An 18,073-nucleotide genomic window follows, 5' to 3' on the forward strand; every position below is an offset into this window, starting at 1 on the left:
AATAACTTGCTGTACATACAGGAAAGATGCATATCTTTGTACCGTTTTAGCCAGTGGATAGAAAAATATTCAGGATTGAGAGTCCTCAGGCGCGCTGTCTGGGTGTTATGTTTGACACCAATCTCTCCTTTACATCCCATATACAATCCCTTGCCCGCTCTTGCCGCTTACACCTAAAGAACATCTCTAGAATCCGCCCTTTTCTCACTATGGAAACAACAAAAACCCTCACTGTTGCATTGATCCACTCTCGCCTGGATTACTGCAACGCTCTATTAATTGGCCTCCCCGTCACTCGACTATCCCCTCTCCAGTCCATACTCAATGCAGCAGCCAGGATCGTCCATCTGGGTAATCGGTACTCGGACGCGTCCGCTCTTCGCCAGTCCTTACATTGGCTGCCCATTCATTATAGGATCCAATTCAAAGTACTTGTTCTCACCCACAAAGCTCTCCACAGTGCGGCACCCCCTTACATCTCTTCTCTCATTTCTGTCTATCTGCCTAGCCGATCGCTGCGCTCTGCAAACGACTTTCGACTAACCTCTGCACTAATCCGTACCTCCCACTCCCGACTCCAAGACTTCTCCCGTGCTGCTCCTATCCTCTGGAATGCTCTACCCCAAGAAATCAGGACTATCCACAATTTGCATAGTTTTAGGCGCTCCCTCAAAACACACCTGTTCAGAGCGGCCTATCACATTCACTAATCAAAGTCATTCTCTGTGTAAGTGTGCGTGCGTAGCCCATTCACTATCTCCATCCATCCTTCACTCCTGCAAGATGGCTGGACCTTCATTGTAAATACACCATTGTAAATACACACCTGTACTCTGTATCTCCCTCACCTCATTGTAGATTGTACGCTCTCACGAGCAGGGTCGTCTTATTTCGTCTTATTTTGCTTTAATTATTGTATTGTTAGCGTTGTTACTTATGACTTGTGTTTTGAAACTGTTAAACTGTAAAGCGCTGCGGAATATGTTGGCGCTATATAAATAAAGATTATTATTATTATCTTTTTTAAATTTATTTTAATTGTGAGTGAAAGGAGTGAGCTGACCATTCTTCAGCAACTTCTGCTTGGAAGCAGCCAGTAATGACTAGAAATGAAAAATTAATATTCATCAGAATCTGTATTTGGCTAGTAAAGAAAAGATTTGCAGGCAATACATTCCTTAAAACAGCCATAAATGCAGACTGGACAGATTGTGAAAAGTAAACCAGACTTCTCAAATTCTGAGAGAAATTTGTTAGAAAAGCAAAATTAATAAGCTTTTCTAACAATTAGTAGTTCCGATACAACAAGAGCAAACACCATTCCATACAATGTAAAAACTATTTCCCTTATTCATATACAAATACAGTACAGACAATAAATAGAGTGGACACATACACAGATTTTATTTTATTATTGTCTGTGTTCTAAGCATACAAATTAAGGAAATTATTTGTAGAAAGTAAGAAGAGATGCTTGCTCTTATTGTGTAAAAATTGCTGGTAGTTTCGGGAGAGTTACACCCAATGTTTTCTAACTAGGCTGTATTATAGGAAATAGTTTTTTGTTTTTTTTTTAAAAATACAACTCTCACCACATCACCTGTGACTTATAAAAAGCACCCTAGATTTCTCTGTTTTAATTTAGTTACATTTTCTATTCTATTTATAAAGAACTATATACAGATGTGTCCTTCTTTAACTAGTTTCTAAATCGGATATAAAGTGACATGGATGCCATGAGATGTTAAAAGAAGGGAAGGTGCCGTGTTTTTTCATAATTTAAAGTAAAAAAGAAAATAGTATAAAAAGATATTGTCCCCTAAGCTTGACTCAGTGGTGTGTATGTTTTTTTTTTTTTTACTGTATTAATGCAGCCACTGGGGGCTGCCATCTTACCTTTCTGGCTGCTGAACGACATTTTCCATGCTCATTTACGGCAGTCCCTGGGCATAAGACAAGAGTCGGTTCCCAACCCCTATCTGTATCATTGCAGCAGCATCAGCTGTGAACTGGGCACGCCTCTGGGCAGCTCAATTCACAGCTGTAGGTGTGGCCAGGCGCCATTTTATTAGAGCCCAGTGCTTTCCCTTTAGCTCCATTTACACTCTGTTGCAAGCCCTGGATGCTGTACTGTTCCAGCATAACAGGGCTTGGATGTTCACTCTGCACATACCAGCTGCAGGAGAGGATACAGGACGAGCTCCTGGAGACCGAGCTGCTCTTTCCAAAACACCCGACCAGCTGCTGCCCCTGCACTTGCAAAACATTGGAGGAGCTGCTCTCTGCTCTTTCAAAACACTTGGCCATCTGCTGGACATCTAATCCTATCCTGTGTGATACTGACTGCTGAGCCCTGTATCTAATCCTCTCCTGTGTGATACTGACTGCTGAGCCGTGTATATAATCCTCTGCTGACTGCTGAGCAGTGTATCTAATCCTCTCCTGTGTGATACTGACTGCTGAGCCGTGTATCTAATCCTCTCCTGTGTGATACTGTCTGCTGAGCAGTGTGTCTAATCCTATCCTGTGTGATACTGACTGTTGAGCCATGTGTCTAATCCTATCCTGTGTGATACTGACTGCGGAGCCATGTATCTAATCCTATCCTGTGTGATACTGACTGCTGAGCCGTGTATCTAATCCAATCCTGTGTGATACTGTCTGCTGATCCGTGTATCTAATCCTATCCTGTGTGATACTGACTGCTGAGCCGTGTATCTAATACTATCCTGTGTGATACAGTCTGCTGAGCTGTGTATCTAATCCTCTCCTGTGTGATAGTCTGCTGAGCCGTGTATCTAATCCTATCCTATGTGATACTGACTGCTGAGCCGTGTATCTAATCCTATCCCGTGTGATACTGCTCTCCTGAAATACTCTGCTGCTGTCACTCTGCTGGTTTTGTGTGATCTACATGGTGGTATTGTGTATGATCTATATGGCGGCATTATGTGTGAAGTATATGGCGGTATTATGTGAAAACACTATGGCAGTATTATCTTCTAAAAGGGGACCCATTCTGTGGTGGTTGTGGCTGAGCACCTGCACACGGGTTGGGGTAATAGTTAGGTGCAGTCAGTGGAGGGCTGGTGAGGCAGCTGAAGAGAGGGGCCTCATTTTTAATGTTACTGTATGGCTACATTTTCCCCCATCCCGCTTCCCAGCGTCACCCCGGACTGAGCCTGTCGCCTCGCTTTCACACATCGCCAGGACAGGATCTGAGGAGGGGAATGGGGACTTTGCATGCAAACTCTGGTTCAGAACAGGCCACCAATCAGCAGAAATGTTTCCTGGATTTCTGTGGTGCTGTCACCCTGCTCCTCCCCCATATATCTCCCTCTGTACCGCCCATAGACCAGCACACTGCTGTCCTGAAATACTCTGTGCTGCTGTCACCCTGCTCCCAGAATCCTTGCTGCCTGCCATCCTCGGTGACCGAAGACCCCATTCCTCTCCTCAGATTCTGTCCTGGCGATGTGTGAAAGCGAGGCGACAGGGGCCTGATATATGGCGGAAGGAGCAGGGTGACAGCAGCACAGAGCATTTCAGGAGAGCAGTGTGCTGGTCTATGGGGGGCACCCTGTTCAGTGCCAGGGATTGTACATAGAGCGCTGTGTTTTATGGACCGTCTTCTTGTCTGATCCACAGAAATCCAGGAAACATTTCTGCTGATTGATGACCTGTTCTGATCCAGACTTTGCATGCAAAGACAGTCAGTAACTTTGCAGGCCCCATCAAAATGGCAGCTCACTGTGTTCCTAGATGTCATCCTCTCTTTTCCCTTAGCAAACACCCAGAAGGGGAGGAGAGGAGTGACATCACACCCATGTCAGCAGATTCCGCCCATAATTACTGCAGGGCAGTAATGTGAGCTAGTTGTACACTAGGTTCCACTAGGTGCCAAATTTCAGTAGCTGCTCCCCCTAGTGTTAACAAGTGGAAATGCCAAACTTTTTTAAAATTATTTTTCATATTTTACAAAATTAAAAACAAATGATATTTTTTTAAGAAAATGTAAACATTAATTCTTTACATTTTTTCAATTGAAGAAAAAAAAAAAAATTTGGATGGCACCTTCCCTTTAAAAGAATATATTAATAAAAAACAAAACAAAAACAAGTGCCTCCTCACATGCAGCCGCACACTCTGGTCCCGAGTTCCGGCGGCAGTGCCGCCGGGTATTGAGATGCGACACTCGTGAGAGTTTCTCGCAAGTGTGACCCCAGCCATACAGTGTCTCTCTTCGCTTGCACCTGTTCACATTTGTCTGTTTGGAATGGATGGTCAGTTTGTTGTATTTGTAATACACGCCTTCTGACTGAGCACTTTACCCATCAGGCTATGGTGGTTTTAATTAGAGCTTGATCCTACTTGCCCATATAATTAAATAGCAAAGCCATTGAAGAAGAAGACTCAGGTCTTCAAAATTTCATATATAACAACAAGCAAAAAGGCAGCAACACTTACCTGCCCAGGTCTAGAACAAATGCACTGCAGGGTGCAGCCAGCCCATATAGCAAGATGTCAGCAACACAGGTGCAAAATACCAGATTAACAGCCACTCTCCACATACCCATTCCTGGAGGGGGTGACTGCCCAGTATACAATTGCACAAAGAAGGTCCGCATAGGGTACCGTTCACACAAAGGGAATGCATGGTGTCTGGTTTACAGCCTATTAGTAACGCCCCTACTATTCGATTAGGCGGGCTGGCCAGCACCCTCTCATTGCATCCCAGTGTGAACACCCCTCATACGAGACCAAATGTGTCTGGGCTCGGCTGCACCCCGAATCATGTAGTGCAAAAAATTTTTTACCAATTAGTGAGGTATTAGCTGATATTTTGGCCAAAATACTTGAGCCCGTAAACTGCGCCAAAGTTCCTCACGCTTACGGGTCCCTACACTAAACTAAATAGCAAAGCCATTGAAGAAGACGACTCAGGTCTTCAAAATTTCATATATAACAACAAGCAAAAAGGCAGCAACACTTACCTGCCCAGGTCTAGAACAAATGCACTGCAGGGTGCAGCCAGCCCATATAGCAAGATGTCAGCAACACAGGTGCAAAATACCAGATTAACAGCCACTCTCCACATACCCATTCCTGGAGGGGGTGACTGCCCAGTATACAATTGCACAAAGAAGGTCCGCATAGGGTACCGTTCACACAAAGGGAATGCATGGTGTCTGGTTTACAGCCTATTAGTAACGCCCCTACTATTCGATTAGGCGGGCTGGCCAGCACCCTCTCATTGCATCCCAGTGTGAACACCCCTCATACGAGACCAAATGTGTCTGGGCTCGGCTGCACCCCGAATCATGTAGTGCAAAAAATTTTTTACCAATTAGTGAGGTATTAGCTGATATTTTGGCCAAAATACTTGAGCCCGTAAACTGCGCCAAAGTTCCTCACGCTTACGGGTCCCTACACTAAACTAAATAGCAAAGCCATTGAAGAAGAAGACTCAGGTCTTCAAAATTTCATATATGCCTTTTTGCTTGTTGTTATATATGAAATTTTGAAGACCTGAGTCTTCTTCTTCAATGGCTTTGCTATTTAGTTTAGTGTAGGGACCCGTAAGCGTGAGGAACTTTGGCGCAGTTTACGGGCTCAAGTATTTTGGCCAAAATATCAGCTAATACCTCACTAATTGGTAAAAAATTTTTTGCACTACATGATTCGGAGTGCAGCCGAGCCCAGACACATTTGGTCTCGTATGAGGGGTGTTCACACTGGGATGCAATGAGAGGGTGCTGGCCAGCCCGCCTAATCGAATAGTAGGGGCGTTACTAATAGGCTGTAAACCAGACACCATGCATTCCCTTTGTGTGAACGGTACCCTATGCGGACCTTCTTTGTGCAATTGTATACTGGGCAGTCACCCCCTCCAGGAATGGGTATGTGGAGAGTGGCTGTTAATCTGGTATTTTGCACCTGTGTTGCTGACATCTTGCTATATGGGCTGGCTGCACCCTGCAGTGCATTTGTTCTAGACCTGGGCAGGTAAGTGTTGCTGCCTTTTTGCTTGTTGTTATATATGAAATTTTGAAGACCTGAGTCTTCTTCTTCAATGGCTTTGCTATTTAGTTTAGTGTAGGGACCCGTAAGCGTGAGGAACTTTGGCGCAGTTTACGGGCTCAAGTATTTTGGCCAAAATATCAGCTAATACCTCACTAATTGGTAAAAAATTTTTTGCACTACATGATTCGGGGTGCAGCCGAGCCCAGACACATTTGGTCTCGTATGAGGGGTGTTCACACTGGGATGCAATGAGAGGGTGCTGGCCAGCCCGCCTAATCGAATAGTAGGGGCGTTACTAATAGGCTGTAAACCAGACACCATGCATTCCCTTTGTGTGAACGGTACCCTATGCGGACCTTCTTTGTGCAATTGTATACTGGGCAGTCACCCCCTCCAGGAATGGGTATGTGGAGAGTGGCTGTTAATCTGGTATTTTGCACCTGTGTTGCTGACATCTTGCTATATGGGCTGGCTGCACCCTGCAGTGCATTTGTTCTAGACCTGGGCAGGTAAGTGTTGCTGCCTTTTTGCTTGTTGTTATATATGAAATTTTGAAGACCTGAGTCTTCTTCTTCAATGGCTTTGCTATTTAGTTTAGTGTAGGGACCCGTAAGCGTGAGGAACTTTGGCGCAGTTTACGGGCTCAAGTATTTTGGCCAAAATATCAGCTAATACCTCACTAATTGGTAAAAAATTTTTTGCACTACATGATTCGGGGTGCAGCCGAGCCCAGACACATTTGGTCTCGTATGAGGGGTGTTCACACTGGGATGCAATGAGAGGGTGCTGGCCAGCCCGCCTAATCGAATAGTAGGGGCGTTACTAATAGGCTGTAAACCAGACACCATGCATTCCCTTTGTGTGAACGGTACCCTATGCGGACCTTCTTTGTGCAATTGTATACTGGGCAGTCACCCCCTCCAGGAATGGGTATGTGGAGAGTGGCTGTTAATCTGGTATTTTGCACCTGTGTTGCTGACATCTTGCTATATGGGCTGGCTGCACCCTGCAGTGCATTTGTTCTAGACCTGGGCAGGTAAGTGTTGCTGCCTTTTTGCTTGTTGTTATATATGAAATTTTGAAGACCTGAGTCTTCTTCTTCAATGGCTTTGCTATTTAGTTTAGTGTAGGGACCCGTAAGCGTGAGGAACTTTGGCGCAGTTTACGGGCTCAAGTATTTTGGCCAAAATATCAGCTAATACCTCACTAATTGGTAAAAAATTTTTTGCACTACATGATTCGGGGTGCAGCCGAGCCCAGACACATTTGGTCTCGTATGAGGGGTGTTCACACTGGGATGCAATGAGAGGGTGCTGGCCAGCCCGCCTAATCGAATAGTAGGGGCGTTACTAATAGGCTGTAAACCAGACACCATGCATTCCCTTTGTGTGAACGGTACCCTATGCGGACCTTCTTTGTGCAATTGTATACTGGGCAGTCACCCCCTCCAGGAATGGGTATGTGGAGAGTGGCTGTTAATCTGGTATTTTGCACCTGTGTTGCTGACATCTTGCTATATGGGCTGGCTGCACCCTGCAGTGCATTTGTTCTAGACCTGGGCAGGTAAGTGTTGCTGCCTTTTTGCTTGTTGTTATATATGAAATTTTGAAGACCTGAGTCTTCTTCTTCAATGGCTTTGCTATTTAGTTTAGTGTAGGGACCCGTAAGCGTGAGGAACTTTGGCGCAGTTTACGGGCTCAAGTATTTTGGCCAAAATATCAGCTAATACCTCACTAATTGGTAAAAAATTTTTTGCACTACATGATTCGGGGTGCAGCCGAGCCCAGACACATTTGGTCTCGTATGAGGGGTGTTCACACTGGGATGCAATGAGAGGGTGCTGGCCAGCCCGCCTAATCGAATAGTAGGGGCGTTACTAATAGGCTGTAAACCAGACACCATGCATTCCCTTTGTGTGAACGGTACCCTATGCAGACCTTCTTTGTGCAATTGTATACTGGGCAGTCACCCCCTCCAGGAATGGGTATGTGGAGAGTGGCTGTTAATCTGGTATTTTGCACCTGTGTTGCTGACATCTTGCTATATGGGCTGGCTGCACCCTGCAGTGCATTTGTTCTAGACCTGGGCAGGTAAGTGTTGCTGCCTTTTTGCTTGTTGTTGCCCATATAATTGTAGGCTTTTCGCTTGTGAGAGGTATCATGTTTGGTCAGGGTTCCAACAAAGGAGTACACCTTGTCGCTAGCTGGGCTCACATGAATTGGACAATTTTTGAACCAAGTACCTTCATTTTTTACTTCTCTTTAGCAGTAATGCAATTCCAATTTCATAAATACTATAGCGTTTCAGAGTGCAGCTTTACTTTGTTAGTTACATATATGGGCATGTAGGTCACAAAAAGTTGAACAAAATGATACCTCGATATTTGCGATCATGTATCTCGTTGCAGAGAAATCCATATTTTTCTTATATGTAAATGACATGTTAAGATTTATGGGCAGGACATTTACCTGTATGAGAATATGCCTCCTGAGTTTATATTGCATGAAACAGGCCATTACAAATGTGAGACATGTAATGACTGACACTTGTCATAAATTACATACAGCTCTGCAGTGAGATCAAGACTAACAGTACAGCAGAAGTTAATTTTGTCTCATTGCAACAACATTTGCAGCAGCAGGTGTCCTCTCACAGTGCTTCAGCTTCCATCTCACAGGCAGCTTGTGTGAGTGAAAGGCAAGTGCAGCAGAGCTGGGATTCCTGAAAAGACAACTGCAAATGTGCTTGTTGTGTTTGTAATTAGAAAAGGTTCAAGTCTGTTGGTTATGATCAGGCACAGCTCTGCAGCTGAACTAGTAGCACCATGAGAGGACAAGTGCTGCTACAAATATTTGTAATCAGACAAAGTTCACTTCTGATGTACTAAGCGAGCACTGCTGTACTGTGTTAGTTCTGATCTCACTGCAGGGCTGCTTGTGATTACGAGAGCAAAGGGTCAATCATTACAGGTCTCACTCTGCTAATGCACCCTCGCATTTAGAGTAAGCTCTGGGGACAGATTCTCAGGGAGAAGAGTGTCCGGCTCATATATATTAATAGTTTATTTGCATCTTAGAAAAATAGATTACTCTGGAATAAGACATTGGATCATAGATATCAAGGTATCATTTTATTCAACTTTTCTAGGATCTGAATGCCCATACAAACAGCTTAGGATTGTTGAGCCTATTGACAGATTACCTTTTACTGGATGGCACGATAGTATTGAATTATCGCAGACCGCATATTTCAAGGCAATTCAAGAAATGTTAAGGGTTAACTAACATGTTCTATATAATGTTAAACTATATAAACATTATATAGAAATCTTACCTTTCGCCCCAACTGTTTCTCACACCTAGGTGCAACAAAAGACCAAGCACCCATATTTTGTGGCTCTTCTTGGCTCCAAATGAAGTCTTTAAAAAGAAGAGTATGAGTAACTGACTTTTAATAGAACTTTTTCTATTTATTGTAGCTAAACCACAGCATTGATTATGGTAAAAATCAATTAATTGTAGACACACTTCATTTCAACTTTCACTTTCCTTTTAAGAAAAGTATTCCATTTGAATATATTAAGAATCATAAAATACTCCTGAAAATTTTCAGCACACAACTTTAGCATGGTGAGATATGGCTCAGGGTATCCAAAACATCCCACAATATATAAACATAAGAGTTAATAATTTGCTCTACATTCATATTAACAACTTAACCACAATTGTCTACAGGGGCAAAACTAAAAATGTCACATTAAATTTTGTATGTGTAAGTACCGTATTTTTCGGACTATAAGATGCACTTTTTTCCCCAAAAAATTTGGAGGTAAATGGGGGTTCGTCTTAGGCCGGTGTCCCACTTGCAACTGCAATGCGAGAAACTTGTGCAAGACTCTCGCCTCAATACCCGGCACTGCCACTGGCAGTTCAGACCGGAGCGTTTAGCTGCATAGAAATACATGCAGCCGCACACTCCGGTCCCGAGTGCCAGCGGCAGTGCCGGGTATTGAGGCACGAGTTTCTCAGATGCTCGGTGGTGCGGGTGCTGCACCGACATATTGTGAAAGCCCGGAGCCCCTGCACTTCCATTGCTATAATGCGCTAGCCTCCAGGAAAATGACCACCGGAGGAGGCGCATGTGTAGATTGAGATCTTGGGAGACGAGGTCTCCGTGCAGAGATCTCATTCTGCACATGCGTCACCTCCGGCGACCATTTTCCTGGAGACCACAGCATTATAGCAATGGATGGGCGGGGGTACCGGGCTCTGACAAAATGGCAGAGCCCTCACACCACTGAATCTGTCGCACCAGCCTGGGATGAGTCAGATCATCGCCAGACCACCGAACACCTCCTTTGACCCAGCTCCACCAGTGCGCCCGATCACACGCTACCCCCAGTAACTGAATTCGGACTCTAAGACTGACCTCATTTGACGCATTAATTTTTTTCCCTATTTGTCTTCTGAAAAATTGTAATGCATCTTATAGTCTGAAAAATAAGGTAATTGTGGTTTTAGCTGCAAATACAAAATTTTATTTTTTTTAATCAAAATGTATTATAATACCAACATTTCTGGATTGTTAATATTAATAATTACACTTTTCACTTGTTTTATGCAAAGTCCTCCTTCAGAACAAATAAAAAAAAAAACGAAAAACAGATCTTTATTGTAGCATATATGATATAGGATCCTAAAGGAGGTTTTGTTACATGCATTAACCAGAGATATGAACTTTTAGAGAAACAGAACTTGAACTCACCTTTAGCCTTTGGATACTTGCCCATTTCATGCTGGAGAGATTCTAATGGAAATGGACATAATTCTTCTATCCTAATAATGGCATATTTGTGTCCTTGTTCTCCCAGTGTTTCTTTATGTTTAGCTAAAGCATAGTAGTGTTTCCCAGAACAGAAAATTACCGTGTTAACGCTGAAGGGAGTGAAAAGACAAGCAGCAGTGATGTATTCATGAAACTTTATAGAAGCCAAAATTTTATTTTATAAAAATAATTTTAAGTTGGGTCAAATAAGTTTTATCTTCATAACATTTGGCCCATTGTCTGGATATAGTAGATAGTAATAGAAAATGTATAACCATACTTCAGGGCCTTTCAAAGTCGTCTGATAGGTGAGAAATTGTACTGTTATATATACTAATTAACTTAAAAGGCAGTCTGTGGACGTGAACCTGGGCAGTGCTCCGGCGGTTCTCAGTAATCCTGCCCCACTCCATGTTCTTGATCTTGAGTCACTTCTGAAGTCTGCTCATACAAGGTGGCATCCTGGGACAATGACAACACAAGGATGTAGCACATTCCATTGTGCATAAAAAAGACTTCAGCAAATTATCCCTGATTTCCATTTTTGCGTTTTTGTTTTTCCTCATCTTCTTCCCAGAGTCATAACTTTTTTAGCTTGTGTCCACATAGACTTCTGACTGCTTTTTTGCATGACAAGTTGTACTTTTGAATGACACCATTTTACCATATAGTGTACTGGAAAATCATCAATGTATTCCCTATCCTATGGATAACTTACCAACTTGGTATGAACGGTTTTAAAAGGAGTAAACAATGCTGGAGTAGTCAATAAAGACTAAGTAAGCGCAAGGAGAAGAGTTTAGAAGGGAGAGCAAGAGCACTTGTGACCTCATTACAAGACTGGATAAAAAGATGACCTTATAGCTCTATTTACACTCCTGCTTTGTATAGATGATAGCGTGCACTTCAGCCAATAATTCAGTTCCATTACCATTTATTCATTATTGGTTGTGTCAAGGGGTCCTTCTCCAATACCACACAATAAACAGAGCGAGGGAAGTGTGAACAATCCCAAGACCTTTATTCTAGGCAAAACTAAAAGGTACATAAACAATCCACCACACTGAGGATACAATAGTCCAGAACACGAATGCAGTTCAATAACAGGATGAATGTCCAAGGAGATGAGGGTCCAATAATCCAGCAGACAGAGGATAAAATGGGTCCATATGCTTTCCCTTCTCTCTGATGTGCTGTCTTCACACGATCATCACCACACAAGGTCAGACTTGAACAGCTCCTGTCCTCCCCAGCCCCCTCCTTATGTCCCGGGGTAGTCAGACAGGTTGGGGAGGTTTTCAGGCCTCCCAGACCTGGCAAAGGTGCCTTGGGGATTAAGGCACTACAGGGGGGTTCATCAAGCGGCATAGATACAGCCAGGCTGCAGACAGTAAGTGAGCTAATTCAATTATCAGACTTTTGGAAGGTAATTGAGACTCTAGACAATATGGAAATATAAGGAATGATACAGGGCAACAAGAGAACACTATGGAAATCCGTAAACTATAAATATACACAAAATGATACCCACATAACATATCACACCATCACAAACTCTTCCCCCTCATAATAAGTGAGCACGCCATGAGGTCTACACAGACCTCTGGCCTGCTCATTTGAATCCACATTGCTCAAATGTTTATAGTTCTAGTTCCTTGTACAGTGGCAGGGGTAGGTCGGCCTGGGGAGCCTATGGTTCTTCTTGTCAAGATAGTCCATCGGCGTTCTGGTATTGGCTTCCCCGCTTGTATTGAATGGAGAAGCTGTAGGGTTGTAAGGACAAGCACCACTGCAGCAATCTTCCATTGTTCCCAGATACGTGGTTCAGCCATGTGAGGGGGTTGTAGTCTGTAACAATTGTAAAGTTTCTGCCATACAAGTATGGCTGCAATTGCTTTAGCGCCCATACAATGGCAAGGCACTCTTTCAATAGTGGCATAGGCAAATTTCCTAATCCAGTAGTTTCCGACTGGCAAAAGCAACAGGATGTTCTTCTCCGGCGGCGTTCACTTGGCTAAGCACTGCCCCAATCCCAAAAGTGGATGCATCTGTCTGCACGATGAACCTGCGCTTATAATCAGGGGCAGCCAAGACAGGAGAAGTGATGACGGCGGTCTTTAACGCTGAAAAGGCATCCTCGCATGCAGTCACCCACGTCACATTCCTAGGCATGTTCTTGCGGGTCAGGTCGGTTAGGGGCTTGGCCAAGGTGCTGAAATTAGGAACGAATTTTCGATAGTAACCAGCAGTTCCTAAAAATGCAAATACCTGCTTTTTAGTCTGGGGTCTACAACAGTTGCTAATGGCTTCCACCTTGGCAGGCTCAGGCCTTAGGGTCCCACCCCCTACTCTATGCCCGAGGTACTGCACCTCAGCCATCCCTATTTGGCACTTATCAGGATGAATGGTCAGTCCTGCAGTAAGGATATAGTCTAGCACTATGCCCAAGTGTTTAAGATGTTCCTCCCAGGTTGTGCCAAAAATGACAATGTCATCCAAGTAAGCACAGGCAAAGTCCTGACATTGTTCTAACAGTCGATCTACCAGTCTCTGGAAAGTAGCAGGGGCAGTTTTCATCTCAAAGGGCATTCCCAGGAACTCAAAAAGCCCAAATGGAGTAATGATGGTCGAGTGCTCCCGAGCGTCTTCCATTAGGGGTATCTGTCAGTACCCCTTGCTCAATTCTAACGTGGTCACAAATTGGGCACTGGCCAGACGATCCACTAGATCATTACTCCTGGGCTTGGGGTAAGCATCACTTTTGGTGGCATCATTTAATCGTCTGTAATCCACACAAAATCATGTTGTACCATCGTTCTTGGGGACCAGGACGACACTAGAGGCCCAAGAACTGTGAGATGGCTGAACAACTCCCAGTCGTTTCATGTCCTCCAGTTCGTCCTTTATCATGCCTTGAACAGCCTCTGGAACCCGGTAGGCAGCCTGCTGGATGGGGCGTTGTCCGGGGGTTTCCACATGGTGGCAGGTGAGAGTAGTCTTCCCCAGTTTTGAGGAGAAAGCAGCAGCTCTCAGCCTTAGTACGGCGAAAATATTGTCCTTTTGTATATCCGATAAATGGGAGCGCAAGGGCACTTGTTCCAGTGATCCTCCCGCTTGGGCGACATGGAGAAGATGGGGGGAGACACTCGTCGTCGGCGGTATTAACTAGGGGGTTGGCAGACGGCTAGAACAGGCAGAGATCGGTCGTGGTATTCTTTAAGCATGTTAATGTGGATGGTTTTCTGCCGTCGACCACTAGAGTCCAGGGCAATAACGTAGTTAGTGTCATTAATTTTCTTGACAACCTGATAAGGGCCTTCCCACACTGCTTGAAGCTTGTTGGTAGGGGAAGCAGTAGTCATGAGCGCTTGTTGTCCTTCCATAAATTCCCGGGTCCTGGCATTACAGTCATACCAGGCTTTTTGTCTGGACTGGGCCATTCGCTGATGTTCTTTATCCAAGGTAGCTAGCTGGGTGAGACGGTCTCTGAACTCTAGAACATAGGGAACGATGGGCATTCCGGTATCTGAGATATGTCCCTCCAAATGTTCTTTCAGAAGACTGAGGCCCACGGACCTTCTGGCTAAACAGTAGTTTGAAGGAAGAGAACGCCTGATGCGTTTTTTGTATGCTTTTGGACTGCGCACGCAGAGCAGCGCAAAAAACCGCTAGTGTGAAAGTAGCCTAAGACGATTATATAGTTGATTGTATTTTCATATTCCTTTTGCACATCTTTATAATGCATTCCAATGGTACACATACGTTATACTACAAATAATGTGCTGCATGCCAGACTTTGAAATCACAGAGTCCCTCAGGTCAAAATAAAACAGACCAATATGGATACCATGGGACATTTTGTCCCTTGAACCATGGTGTGAAATATTGCATGCGATGGATCATGACATCATATTTTTGGTCACAAATTCTCATGTAATGTGTGGAAAAACGATCAAATATCTACGTCTCTGGTGCAATATCAAAAGAACAGGGGAAACACAATATGAGTGCAAAATTAAGGCTCTGAACACCTCATTCAAATGGCCAGGTGAGTGGACCCTTTATATAACACATTTTATATAATGGAGGTGTGATTAATCAATGTACCTTTTGGGGTCTGCAGCAAGGTCTCCTAGAACAGGTTTAAATGTACTTCCTGATGCCATATCTTCAAAGCTGGAAACTGCAGCCTGCAAAAAAAAAAAAATAGAAGAAATTAAAAACAGACAAAACTCATATGGTAAATAACTTAAATAAAAGATATTCGATATGTGCCTGTGTACGTATGTAAGGTTTTCTTTTTTGGAATTCAGACTTTTTTTTTTTTTTTTAACTTTAGTGATATTTATAGAGAATATTGAATTAATGGAGAATAGTAAACCTCAGTTATTATCATTATGAATTGCTTATATAGCTCTATCATATTCCGCAGCGCCTTACAGACATCATCACTGTCCCCAATGGGACTCACAATCTAAGTTCCCTATCAGCATGTCTTTGGAAAGTGGGAGGAAACCGGAGAAAAACCCACACAAACACGGGGAGAACATACAAACTCAGTTAAGCCATCATTTGAAGAATTGCTTGCAATGTGTTTACTACCAAAAATTACCAAATTCAAAGTTGTTTGCCAAGGTCTATAATTCTTCGTTGAGGACAGCAGTTTGTGCGAGTCACATATATAAACGTGGAGGACGCAATTTAACACTGGTTAAAATATGCTACCATGTACATCCAGCATCCCGAAATCTAAAATGTAACTGACGAGACTAATAGACACTACTATGGTTTTGTTTTTTATTCTTGGCATTACAGAATTACAAAGAGAGAAAGAAAAAGAAATAGTTACCGGATATCTGAGTAACATTTTTGGAGAGGCAACAATTAGGGGTTTTCTGAAATTTCTTAACATTTGCCGGCGTAACAAATGAAAATATTGTGCTGGTGTTGTGGGATGAGCAACGCACATGTTTACAGTATCACCGTCTACTCCTTCTTCTTTACTGTCACACATCTATATACAAAAAAACCAACATTGTTTCGAGTTAATGCATTACGGAACACTAAATTAAAAAGAATTGAAAGAAATGTCCAGGGGTAATTTAAAGTGAATATATATTTCTCACATATAGTCACCCCACATGCTGCCCTCAGTTTGACTCTTGCTGCCTCCCCTGCTGGCGTTCTTGACGTCCTACATTCAAGATTGCTATTCAGCCACATAAGCGGCAAAGCGGTAAGTCTAAACCTCACCTCCTGATCACAGGAAAGGAGATGGAGGTGTACATCAACCATAACACTGTGTTCCCCATTCCACCACTGCAGTCATTTTATGCAGTAGGACTAGAAATCTAGAGTCTGCGGAAAAGGCAGCTGGAGGCAAATGGAGGCAGCAGATATTGTGAGTATACATGATAAATGTATTGTAACGTTTATGTAACAGGTTCCTTTGAGATATGTTCTATGCACAAATCCATATCCCTTGCGAATAAGCTTCAGTTCGCAAGGTTTTAACAATGCCTCCCCCTTCATTGTTGGTCCCAGCTATTTGACTTCAGACTTGTGCTCAGTGATCAGAGAGGAGTGTGAAGGGGTATGGCTGTTTATTCTAATAGCTAAGCCAGCCCCCTTCTGTCGGGGCCAACGAATAGTCAATGAAAGGGGCCAGCTTAGTAATTGAAAATAGCAACCAGCCTTCCTCCTTACACACAACACTGGTCAGGTGCTGAACACAGGAACAAAAGTGGGGCTGGAGATGGTTAAGGAAAAGCTGAAGTGCATTAATGATTTAATACTAAATCTATATCTCTCATTTATCCAGTGGACAACCACTATGAGTGGCCGATCTTTATTTGCTTTATAAGTTAGCAGAATGATAAAATCTGGCTTTTTCTATTTGGGACTACCTGTAAAAAGCGTTCAATGCGGCAGGAAGAATGTTCTGGACCAGCACCATCATAGCCGTGTGGAAGAAGGATCACAATTCCACTCTGTAAAAGCCACTTTGCCTCACCTATTTGGGCAAAAGAAATAATGTAGCAATGAAGTATGAACCTGTGATACATTTTGCAGAATTTGGCCAATGTCAAAAATATCTTTCCATAAAATCCTGAAAGAGTACAAGGGGGTAGTTGCTAAAGCATACTTACATTAGATCTGGTCCAAAAAAGGACAATGACATGAGAGATCTCCACAGGAGACGGGTAAGAAATCAGAAATTTCTATCCTTCCGTCGGAAGCTGACATTTTGCATTGCTGTGCTTATTTTTAAAAAATGACTAACTCAGTGATTGAAAAACTGACTAGCCTTCTAATATAGTATTCAAAAGAAGAGATTTGTGATAAATTGCAGATTTGGCATTTTATAATTTCAAAACAAAATCCTTTTTTGGAGTTTGAAGTAATACATTTCTCTAACTTTGACAACCTATGACTGACAGGGTGTTTGGTAAATTGTACAAGCACAACATATTTTATTGAACCATAGAATCGTAGAGTTGGAAGGGACCTCCTGGGCCATCTGGTCCAACCCCCTGCTCAAAGCAGGATTCGCTAAATCATGCCAGACAGATGTCTGTCCAGCCTCTGTTTGAAGACTTCCATTGAAGGCGAACTCACCAATTCTCGTGGCAGCCTGTTCCACTCATTGATCACTCTGTCAAAAAGTTTTTTCTAATATCTAATCTGTGTCTCCTCCCATTCAGTTTCATCCCATTGCTTCTAGTCTTTCCTTGTGCAAATGAGAATAAAGATGATCCTTCTACAATGTGACAGCCCTTCAGATGTTTGTAGACAGCTATTAAGTCTCTTGCTACCTACTGCTCCAGTTTATTTATATCTTTTTGAATCCTCTCTCTCTCTTCTCTAGTATTATCCATCCTAGCTTTGTGTCATCAGCAAAGTTAATCAGTTTACCCTCAATTCCTTCGTCTAAATCATTGCTAAAGATGTTGAACAATACAGGGCCCAGGACTGAGCCCTGTGGTACCCCACTTGAGACATTCTTCCAACTGGATGTGCAGCCATTTACGACCACTCTTTGGGTCCGATCACTAAGCCAGTTATGAATCCACCTAACAGTTGCCTTGTCCATTCCATACTTAGTCATTTTTTCAATAAGGATTGTGTGAGATACTTTGTCAAATGCTTTCCTGAAGTCAAGATATACTATATCTACAGCATTTCCCTGATCCACCCAATCAGTGATTCCATCATAGAAGGAAAT

The 18,073-nt window shown here is 43.2% G+C and overlaps 1 protein-coding gene across 4 annotated transcripts in view; it reads right to left on the reverse strand.

Annotated features, from left to right (window-relative positions):
* The window catches only part of DHTKD1 (dehydrogenase E1 and transketolase domain containing 1), a 124,532-nt gene that overhangs the window by 1,584 nt on the left and 104,875 nt on the right, over nt 1-18,073 (reverse strand). For all 4 annotated transcript variants that reach the window (XM_073588976.1, XM_073588975.1, XM_073588977.1 and 1 more), the window contains 5 exons: nt 16,755-16,861; nt 15,698-15,862; nt 14,956-15,038; nt 10,789-10,958; nt 9,358-9,443 (listed from right to left, as the gene is read on the reverse strand). In XM_073588976.1, coding sequence (XP_073445077.1) covers nt 9,358-9,443; nt 10,789-10,958; nt 14,956-15,038; nt 15,698-15,862; nt 16,755-16,861 — 611 coding nt within the window. The remainder of the gene's footprint in view (nt 1-9,357; nt 9,444-10,788; nt 10,959-14,955; nt 15,039-15,697; nt 15,863-16,754; nt 16,862-18,073) is intronic.

Source organism: Dendrobates tinctorius, unplaced genomic scaffold (assembly GCF_039654945.1).
Source record: "Dendrobates tinctorius isolate UK_male_01 unplaced genomic scaffold, ASM3965494v1 ptg000105l, whole genome shotgun sequence".
Taxonomy (NCBI): domain Eukaryota; kingdom Metazoa; phylum Chordata; class Amphibia; order Anura; family Dendrobatidae; genus Dendrobates; species Dendrobates tinctorius.